Source organism: Marmota marmota, unplaced genomic scaffold (genome assembly GCF_001458135.2).
Source record: "Marmota marmota marmota unplaced genomic scaffold, marMar, whole genome shotgun sequence".
Classification (NCBI taxonomy): domain Eukaryota; kingdom Metazoa; phylum Chordata; class Mammalia; order Rodentia; family Sciuridae; genus Marmota; species Marmota marmota.
Genome location: NW_026000093.1, coordinates 890,424 through 900,850, shown reverse-complemented (window position 1 = coordinate 900,850; position 10,427 = coordinate 890,424). Strand labels below are relative to the sequence as shown.

The window sequence follows — 10,427 nt, the reverse complement described above, 5'->3', positions numbered from 1 at the left end:
TTTTTTTTTTTTTTTTTTTTTTTTTTTTTTTGCTTTCTCAGAGATCCAGAAAGTCAAACAGATGATGACTCCCAGGAATTATTTAAGTTGGCAAAAGATGTGCTGATTCAAGGATTGATTGATGAGAACCTTGGGCTTCAGTAAGTGTTCCTCTGGAATAATTGGGCCAAAATAATTAAATTTTAGGAGTATTGCTTTCTAGACTAGATTTGAGTATATCTCAGTAGTTTTACAAATGTATTTGTAGTGTCAGCATTTTCTCTACATCTTGCATTTCATAATGTTTAGTAAAAATGTATTTAAAAATCACATTATGAAGAGTGTTTGCCTAGCACGTGTGAGACACTGAGTCTGATCCTCAGCACCACATAAAAATAAATAAATAAAATAAAGGTATTGTGTCCAACTACAACTAAAAAAAATCTTTTTAAAATCCTGACAAATTACTTTAAAATAAAACTGGTGAGGACAAAGCACTCTGTACTCAGTGAGTTACAGTGTTTCAAAATGAAGAGAAAGTCTATGAGTATCTTACCAAGTACCAAAACATCTAAGAGACATCAACTTTTTATGTGATTTATCACTGATTTTTTTTCTATTCTACAATTTAAACTCATTGAGTTTTTAAAAATTATATTTGGATTCACAGTGGTGCACACCTATAATCCTAGCACCTCAGGAGGCTGAGACAGAAGAATCGCAAATTCAAAGCCAGCCTCAGCAAAAGCAAGGTGCTAAGCAACTCAGTGAGACCCTGTCTCTAAATAAAATACAAAATAGGACTGGGGATGTGGCTCAGTGAATGAGTGCCCCTGAGTTCAATCCCTGGTATGAAAAAAAAAAAAAAAAAAAAAAAAAAGGGCTGGGGATATGGCTCAGGTGGTAGCGTTCCCACCTGGCATGCGCGAGGCACTGGGTTTGATCCTCAGCATCACATAAAAATAAAATAAAGATATTGTGTCCACCTAAAAAACTAAAAAATAAATATTTTTTAAAAATTACATTTGAATTTCATAAACATTCATAAATTATAATACCTGAACTGGTTTTTGGCTAATGTTGTAAAAAAGTTTTGGTAGTAATTTTTGGAGTGAATTGTTGGTAGGGCACCTGCCTTCCATGCTTAAGGCCCTGGGTTCAGTCCCTATCACCACCAAAAAAAAAAAAACAAACTTCCCAGAGAATAGGAGAAGAAAAGTACCAGTTAAATGTGACATTTTGGGGATATGTGTTTTTCCTTCAACCCATGTTATTTTTTTATAACTCAGATTATACTCTTTATACATGTGGTTTCTTTCTCTGTAAATCTTTCTGTGCCTACCCCACATGACACCATGTGCAGCACCTTTTTTTATTTGCCAGTGTATAAGAATGTGCTTTCTTCCTCTCTGATTTTCAGATTAATTATTCGGAATTTCTGGAGTCATGAAACTAGGTTACCTTCAAATACCTTGGACCGATTATTAGCACTAAATTCCTTATATTCACCTAAGATAGAAGTTCACTTTTTAAGCTTAGCAACAAATTTTCTTCTTGAAATGACCAGCATGAGCCCAGATTATCCAAACCCCATGTTTGAACATCCTCTGTCAGAATGCACATTTCAGGTGAAGTACTTACCTCTGTATTCATACTTTCTTTTCCTGTTGGTTAGCTAGGAAACACCTAATGGCTTAATGAGAAAACTTAATTTTCTTGGAATATGTGCATACTTTATGAGATACTTACATGTGCTGCCCTGCTTCTTAGAGGCTCATAAATGTCAGCCTCACACTGCAATTGGATTTCTTTCTCCCCTTCCTAGTACTACTCCTGCCTACCCAGTGGGTGCCAAGTTCGTGGTTTCTCATAGCAGCTGTAACAATCACCATGTGGTACACATCGACAAGGACATTACTGTAGTGGGGGGTCTGAGTTGTAACCTAGTTCAGGTTGAGGATCCCTTATCTGAAATGCTTGGGATCAGAATTGGTTTGGATTTCAAAATTCTAGGGGGAGGGGCTGGGGTTGGGGCTTAGTGGTAGAGTGCTTGCCTAGCATGTGCAAGGCCCTGGGTTCGATCCTCAGCACCACATAAAAATAAATAAATACAATATAAAAAAATTCTTGGGGGAGCTATATTATGAGATATCTTTGGTTGGGGGAGGGATACAAAATTAATTTATGTTTCATACTCCCCTTATACACAGCCTGAAGATAAATTTATAGTTTTTTTAACAGGCCTGCATTTTGGCCATGACCTGTCATAGAAAGTCAGGTGTGGAATTTTCCACTTGTAGCACCTTGTTATCTGTTGCTCATGAAGTTTTAGATTTTGTAGCATTTTGGATTTTCCAATTACAGATGTAACCTGTCACCGTGCTTAGCACTCTTGGGTACTTAGGAGAGTTGAGTCATTAGACTTGTAGAGGTCAGGTTATGGTGACATGGCCATTACTGAGTATGGCATCAGCTTCCTAATGGAGAATGTTAATGGGAGGAGGATGATTTTCTCCCCCAGTAGTGATTCATTTTTGTACTTGGCAAATGATTGTTTTTGAGACTTTAAAGTAAGAAAAGGTTCTTCTTCACTTGCTTTTCACAAAGAAATATGAAATGACAGTACATATCTGCTGATGGTACCATTGGATTTTAAATAGAAATAATTCAATGTTGCTACAGAAGGATCATTATTTCCTTTGAAACTTTCTTACTTGCAGGAGTATACCATTGATCCTGATTGGCGTTTCCGAAGTACTGTTCTCACTCCAATGTTTATTGAGACCCAGGCCTCCCCAAGCACTCTGCAGACCCGAACCCAGGAAGGCTTCCTTCCAGCTCAGTGGCCAAAGGCTGGGCAAGTTCGGGCTACCCAACAGCAATATGATTTCACCCCTACACAAACTTCAGGTAACCAGTCGCCCAGTGCTATGACTTGTGGAAGCTTCTATTGCAAGAACACTGACCTTTTATGAGACAAGTGAGAATAGCAAAAAGTCATAAAACCATAAGAAAGATGTATTAGTCAAAGGAGAAAAGAATGGAGGTCCCAGAATAGCTTCTCAGAGACAGAAAGTAGAGGGGTAGTTGCTGGAGGCTGAGGAAGAGGGAGATGAGGCACTATAGTGGGTACAGAGTGTCAGTTTTTAAGAGGAAAATGGTCTAGAGATGGATGTAATGATGTGAATGGGCTTAGTGCCTTGAACTGTACACTTAAAAAATGGCTGAAATGGTAAACATTATGTATGTTTTACCACAATGTTTTTTGAAAGGAGAAAAGGATTATTTCTGACTAAAGGGACAATTTAAGTAAATGTTTGTTTTGGTTTGGTTTTCTCCAGAAAACTATTTGTGCATTGAATTTAAAACATCTTATCTTACAAGCAAAGTACAGCTAAACTAATTTATTTACTGTGTTAATAATTTATTAAACTTGTTCTTCCTCAAATGGCTTAATTGCTTCTTTTGATAAACAAAGTAAAATTATAGAGTAAAAATCTTAATTTTATATAAACACTCAAACATTTTTCCTTTTATACAATTGTGTTTTCACATTCTATTATATCTGGAAATAAGATGAATTTGAATAATCACAATGAAAATTCTGCAACACTAATTTTAGGAATAATGGACTTCTAGCACCTTATAGGAGATACAAAGTATCATGATCACAGTGGACAAAGGAGTACATTATTTTACAAGTGTAGACACTGAGACTCAAGTATCTGAACTACCCTGGGTTGCACATTGGAGAGCTGGCCGAGCCTCTGCCCAATGTCTCAGGTGGCTACAGAAGCCTGAATGCTGCTGGGTGTGCCCCAGCAGGTTTGCTGCCCTGTACAGGCTAAGCTGTGGTGCCAAGAGTCCTCAATGCTCTGATCATATGTATTTGCAGATGGAAGAAGCTCGTTTAATTGGCTGACTGGGAGCAGTATTGACCCAATGGCAGATTATACGATCTCTTCATATGATTCATTGTCTTCTTCCTTGTTGTTTGCCAACAAGAGGAAGGAAAAGTCACAGAGAGCTCCCTGGAAGTCAGTGGGACCTGATTTTGGGGGAAAAAGGCTGGGCCTTCCTGGGGATGAGGTGGATAACAAAGTGAAAGATGGTAAGTAAGCTTGCTGAAGCATATTTAAAATAGTTTACCTTGTAAATTACTGCAGAATGTCTGAGTGTATCCCCATTTCCTTGTAGTCTGTAATTAAGCACATTAAAATTCAATTCAGTAAATGTTGTCTGGGCACTTACCATGTTAAAAACATTGTTTTTTAGATGTTCCAGAAAAACTCTTTTTAAAATTGGGAATAACATCCTTTCATTTAGTGACTTTCTAGAACATTAGGATGGGTTCAACAATATATTGGTGATCATCAAATGAGGTAGAATTAATAATCCACATCTCAAAAGTGAAAGAATTTAAATCCAGGGAGGGAATGTTCAGAAATACTGGGTGAAGGAGGAGCCTGAGAGCCTGGGATGCAGGAAGGCAGAAGATGAAAAGGAGAAAGGTGGAGAAGTATGCAGTGTGTTTGGCAGGAGGGAGGGAATTAGAGCAGTTGAGTGAATGTTTACAGAGAGCGGACTCCATGCCAAGGACACAAGAGCCCTCCCTAGTTCAGGAAATGGGTGCTCTAGGACCTGAGTCATGGTGAAGGAGGCGAAGAAGGAGACAGGCTTATGGGAAATGGAGTGAACTTTGGGAAGCAGCCACAAGATGAATTAAGCAGAGGTAGCAAGAAAATTCTGACCCTTTCTGAGAGAGATTTTTGGGGACAGCAAGTGGAAGGAGGAGAACCAAGAGGCAAGGCAGAGGTATCATAATCCAGGGTCTTGGCTTGAAGGTGGGTGGGGTGGCCCCCAACAGCACAGTGGAATGCTGAGGGTGACAGTGGAAAGTTGGGCAGGCTTGTAGAACCAAGGCCAAGAGGGTGGGGCAGAGAGGAGTTTAGCTCTTTATGAAACTTGCAACTCTCCGGCAGAGTGGAAGTCCAGAGGGAGAAAATGTGCAGCAAAAAGATCCCAAGACAAAACTTAGATTTATATTTAGATATATGCATTTAGATTTATAGAAGATTAGAAGCATGAGTAAATTCCTCTATTTGTTTGTATCAGAGTTATATGTGCATATCATTTGAAGAGTCAGACACTTCTCAAAAGCTTGTTAGAAGAAACAGCAATTCTGCATATTGTCTTGTCAGAGGCAGCCATTTATATAACCCACTTACCTGAGTTTTGTTCTTCCGTATCTTCAAGCTTTTTCTTTCAGTATTAGTCATTCTCATCTGGTTTTATATGATAAACACTTGAGGATTGGCCCTTCTCCCTCCCTCACCCTGCTTATCACAGAGACACAGTCATGTCCACCAATGATCTATCCTCCTGCTCAGTTGTGTCACCTAGTCCTCATTTCATCAGTATTTAGTGTTTTCCTCTTATTTGACTATGTAGTATTATTTGTGATTGGGCCACAAGTAACACTATGATTTTTTATGTCTTGTATATTTTTTTCTCTAAGTAGTTATTATTTTGGTTTATGTGTTTTAGTTTTCTACATATTTATCACCAGATTTCCCTGAGTTCTGTAGTTGTCTTTTACTGTGTCCCAACATGTAGATATCCCATCTTTTTAATTTTTGTGTGCATGTATCTGTGTGAATGGTACTGAAGACTGAACCCAGGGGGGCTTTACCACTGAGCTACTTCCCCAGCTCTTTTTATTTTTTATTTTGAGACAGGGTCTCTCTGAGTTGTTGAGGCTGGCCTCAAACTCACAATCCTCCTGCGTCTATTTCCCAAGTCTTTGGAATGACAGATGACATGTGCCACCATGCCAGGCTTAGTTAGCCATCTTCTTAAAGAAACTCTCCTGGGTCCTTGGGCTCCCCCTACCTGCCTGCGTGCCCCAGGGCCTCTGCTCAACCATCATCTAAAGACCCCTCCTCATCCTGAAGATTCCTTCACTTCCCTGGACCTGAGTTTTCCAACTTAGTGTTCTGAGAAAAGGGTCCTAAGCTGGAAGTTCTTTTTAAGATCTTGTTGCCACCATATTGCCTTCCAGAGCATGCACACCTGGGGTCCTGGTGAGTTGTAGACATCCTGGTAGGGAACTGTCAGGTACTAGCAGAGACATGGCATTCTCCTTATTGATCTTTTGTAAGAACTTGTGTCTTTTCTCAGTGGATCTCAGATCCTCAGATCTCTTTTCAAACAGTTTTCTGAAAACTCAAAAAAGTGTCTTTTGATGCAAGTCTGCTTTAATCTATTCCTCTGGCCATAAAGTGGGTCCTTTTGGACCATAAACTTCTATTTCTAGTTCGAGAATATCATCTTGATTTTTGTTGATGACTTCTTCACCTCAGTTTGTCTCTGTTTTCTCTTTGGAGTCCTACTGGTCAGATATCAGACCTCTGGATTATCCTTCTAATTTTCCTACTTTTTTTTTCCTGTTGTCTTTTTTATAGAAAATATCTTCAACCTCATCTTCTAACCCTTCCTTTTGAGGTATCATATTTTTAATTTCCATGAGCTGTTTTTGATCTCTGAATATTTCTTTAGTCCTTGATTCAAAACTGTAGCACCTACTTTTATCTTTTTAATAAATGGGAATTGTTTGAATTTTTTTCCCCTGCATGGTCTACTTTAACAGTTGTTCTTTCACTATCATTTATTTGGGTTTCTGTCTTTCATATTTGAAGCTTTCCTCAAATATCTGATGATTTTTGATTTTTGGCTTGTGTTTCCAGGTGGGGCACTTAAAAGGTGTTTGGAATAATGCATATTGGGACTGAGTGGGTGCAAGATGGGGTAGAAGTGGACCATGACACAGACCCCTGATGCATCAGCTCTTCTTTCCTGGTTGATTGCTGCAGAGGCAAACTTCCTACTTTGCTGCCTGTAAGCTAAAGGCCTCCTGTTAGCATGTCAGGGCCACTACCGGTTTCAGAAGTCCTCTTGGACACTGCAGATGCTGGGCTGGCCTTCCCCACCTTGTAGCCATGCATGTGGGGACTCTGCTCTCATTTCGTACCTCCTATTGCAGCTTCACTTTTGCCCCTTCTCCAGTCCAGCCATATCCTGAGCCTTTGAGATTCTCTCCAGGATCTGTTATAGTTAAAGCTTCGCCCCAGGGTTTCATAAACTGACTTCCAGACCACTCACATGTAATCGAATCAAACCTTTATTGAAGCCACACCGGTGGTGGCTGACCAGAACATAAAGCTGTTCCCCTGATCAGTCACGAACAATTGCAAGGGCACTCTTATAAGCCTAAAAACCGCAAAAGGGATGTTCGGGGGTTTAGCCAATTCAAGCAAGCCAGGTTACAGAAGCAGGAGATTGCAGTCAAGTGGTGGGAAGCCTAACCAATCACAGTTGGCCCAGTCACCCCAGTTACAGAAACAGAGCCCCCTTACCCTAGTTACAAAAACAGTGCCCCGTTAGGTAGTTCTGTGTTCTTAAAGGTTTCTATAGTAAAAAGGAAAAGAATATCTTGCCTCAGTCATGACCCTTCTACTTGGCATGGTTGTTTTACAGGATGAAGTCATAAAACAAAATGGAATCACATTTGCTTCTACTGTCACAGATTCACTTTCTTGTTCTTTTAGCTTCCAAAATTGCTGAGACACAATAATCTTGTGTCTCCTCTTGCTATTCTTTCTAAGTTTATATCTTTAAGAAAATACTAAGTAAAAATATTAAAGTAGAAAAGCACACTTTTACTTTAGGAGCTCTTGGGAAGGAGTTGAGGCTGAGTGCACATATTGAATTGACTGTCAGTAACCAACCCCACTCTGTCCTTCAGGCACAGACAGCCGAGCAGAAATACTAAGGTTACGCAGACGATTTTTAAAGGACCAAGAAAAACTCAGTTTGATGTATGCCAAAAAAGGCCTTGATGATCAAAAACGAGAGAAGGTTTGTGTCTTTTTCACAAATGTGTCAGAAATGCCTGTTTTCTATCAAAGAATGTATACAAGGAAATAACGCTCTGTCAGATATTGGTTCCAGTGTTGATTTGCAAACCAAAATTGCATAAACAGCACTGTGTGTGTTAAGGTTACATGTGAACCATAGCTCCTTTGATATCTCAGTTGTGAAGGGTGCTCATGATGTCTGATGAGAATCTTCATTCTCCTGAGTCTGTGTTCTACTTGGTTCACATACTGCTAGGATCTGGCTTTTCCTCTTTCTGCTATTCAGTGCAGCTTAGCTTCACACTTGCCTCTCTATAGTTCAGTTTTTCCTACAGGTGGAAACATGACCACTGTTTATTCCTTGATTTTATATCCTACAGCATCAGCTGCTCTGGGAAGGGATTAACCCAGCTCTCTGCCACAAGGCCAGAGGGCCCATCTTGGGTTGAGGCCCACAACTGGGGTTAGACTGAGGCCATGGGACAGGGAGGGGATGGCAGCCCTAAGGACCAAGTAAGCTGGGTTACCAGAAAATCCAGACACCTCTGATGAAGGTGTGATTAGAGACACAGGTATGGCATGAATTAATTTTACACGTTTCTCAAAATGTATAAATAATGGCTGAGTGCAGTGGCATATGCCTGTAATCAATCCCAAGTGATTTGGGAGGCTAAGGCAAGAAAATCACAAGTTGGAGACTAGCTTAAGGAACTAAGTGAGAGACTGTCAAAATAAACATGAAAATTGAGAGTAGAACATCCCTGGTTAAATCTCTAGAACCACAAAAGAAAAAAATAATGAAAAAAATTTGTTTAACTGTAGCTTCAGTTTTGCTTAAATCAGTAAATACGACAAAATTTCCAAGAAAGTGTAGATAGTGAATTAAAATCCCTTTCATTACTCCAATTCATTGTAAACCTTCAACTATTTCTAAATGTATGAAGCAGTTGAATGGTGCCTCAGACTCTTTTGTGAGGAGAAAATGTACTTTTCATCTTCTTGACTCTAATTACAACCATTCTTTTGAGGAGTAGGGTCTAAATTCAGAGTGTACTTAGGACCCTCTCTTGCTCCGTTACTTCCTCAGAGAAATCGGGGCTCCTGATTAAACTTGAAACCTAACAAGGCCTGCCTGAAGGAAATAGTAATGTGTGGTCAGTAGAAGGAAGCGAAACCAGGATTACTGGGTAGATGTTGCAGATAACATTTTGGCCTGATACAAAGAAGAGTTTGTAATAATTGATCAGTGTAGTTACTTACTGTGTGTGGTCATGCATTTCTTCTGACATGGACATTCAAGTGTGAAGCTATTTGCCCAGTAATTGGGTGGCATTGAAATAATTAGACATCTGAAGGCTGGGCGTTTGTGGTCATATATTCATTGAACAAATAAGTCTGGAGCATTTTACTCAGTACCAGGCACTGTGTTGTAGAAGTGAGCAGAATATAAACCCTTGTGAAGTCAGTCCAGTGCACGAACAGACAGAAAAATAAGTTGAAGTTATAATGTATAATGTCAGAAATAAACCAAGTAATTAGCACATCTGGGAAAGTCCTGGGTTAAGAGGTGGTAGAAAGCCTCTCTGGAGAGATAATACTAAGATGGTTCCTCAATGTTGAAGGAAAAGCTGAAGATGTATTCTAGGCAGGGTGGAGGCATCACATCACTCTGGGCCTTGGAGCCAAGGCTTACTCTTAGAGGAATTAAAAGGAACCACAGTTATATTTCTTAAAAGTTTGGAATCAAATCTTCTGATTTATTAATATTCAGATTACTTCATAATGAATATTTAAATAACCTTTTCACTGCTTATCTGCCATAGTAATTTTATTGTGGATTTATCATTTATTATAAACTGGTAAGGTATAACGACTAAACCAGTGTGAATAAAAATGGTTGTCCTTTTATCTTTATGTTAAAAATGGATCCTGGCAATTTCATTTGATTTTCTTAAATAGAATTCTAATGTTCCTTCTTTGTTTCTGGTGATTATAGGAGATCAAGAGTGAGTTAAAAATGAAGCAGGATGCCAGGGTTGTTCTGTACAGAAGTTACCGTCATGGAGACCTTCCTGACATCCAGATTCAGCACAGCAGCCTGATCACCCCATTGCAGGCTGTGGCCCAGGTCTGCCCTGATCACAGTGTTTTCTGTTGACAGGTTAAAAGCTGTGGGTCCAGGAGTGTGCTGTATATGTGTTCAGGCTACAATGTCATAAGTGAATTGTTGGTTGTCCTTAATGGTATACTTGGTTTAAAAACTGTTCCAAGTCCCATCTCTGCCATTTCCTAGTTTTAGGACTTCTTTTCCCATGAGAAGACTCTGACTTAGAGTTATCAAGAATGGGGCTGTAAAACTGAACATGCATGCCCGTTCAGGTCAGTTAATGCTCTGAGCAACAGGATCTCCATCCATAAATTCAGAATAAAATCTGTTTTTATGGGTTGGAGATGTGACTCAGTGGTGGCCTAGCACATCTGAGGCCCTAGGTTTAATTCTTGTTTTTTTTTTTAACAAGAAAAGGAAGGAAA

General features: G+C 39.4%; 1 protein-coding gene across 5 annotated transcripts in view; it reads left to right on the top strand.

The window, feature by feature from the left end:
- The window catches only part of Prkdc (protein kinase, DNA-activated, catalytic subunit), a 177,125-nt gene that overhangs the window by 104,934 nt on the left and 61,764 nt on the right, over nt 1-10,427 (top strand). For all 5 annotated transcript variants that reach the window (XM_048782878.1, XM_015485774.2, XM_048782879.1 and 2 more), the window contains 6 exons: nt 42-140; nt 1,400-1,607; nt 2,700-2,889; nt 3,875-4,090; nt 7,784-7,896; nt 9,892-10,023. In XM_048782878.1, the coding sequence (XP_048638835.1) occupies nt 42-140; nt 1,400-1,607; nt 2,700-2,889; nt 3,875-4,090; nt 7,784-7,896; nt 9,892-10,023 (958 nt within the window). The remainder of the gene's footprint in view (nt 1-41; nt 141-1,399; nt 1,608-2,699; nt 2,890-3,874; nt 4,091-7,783; nt 7,897-9,891; nt 10,024-10,427) is intronic.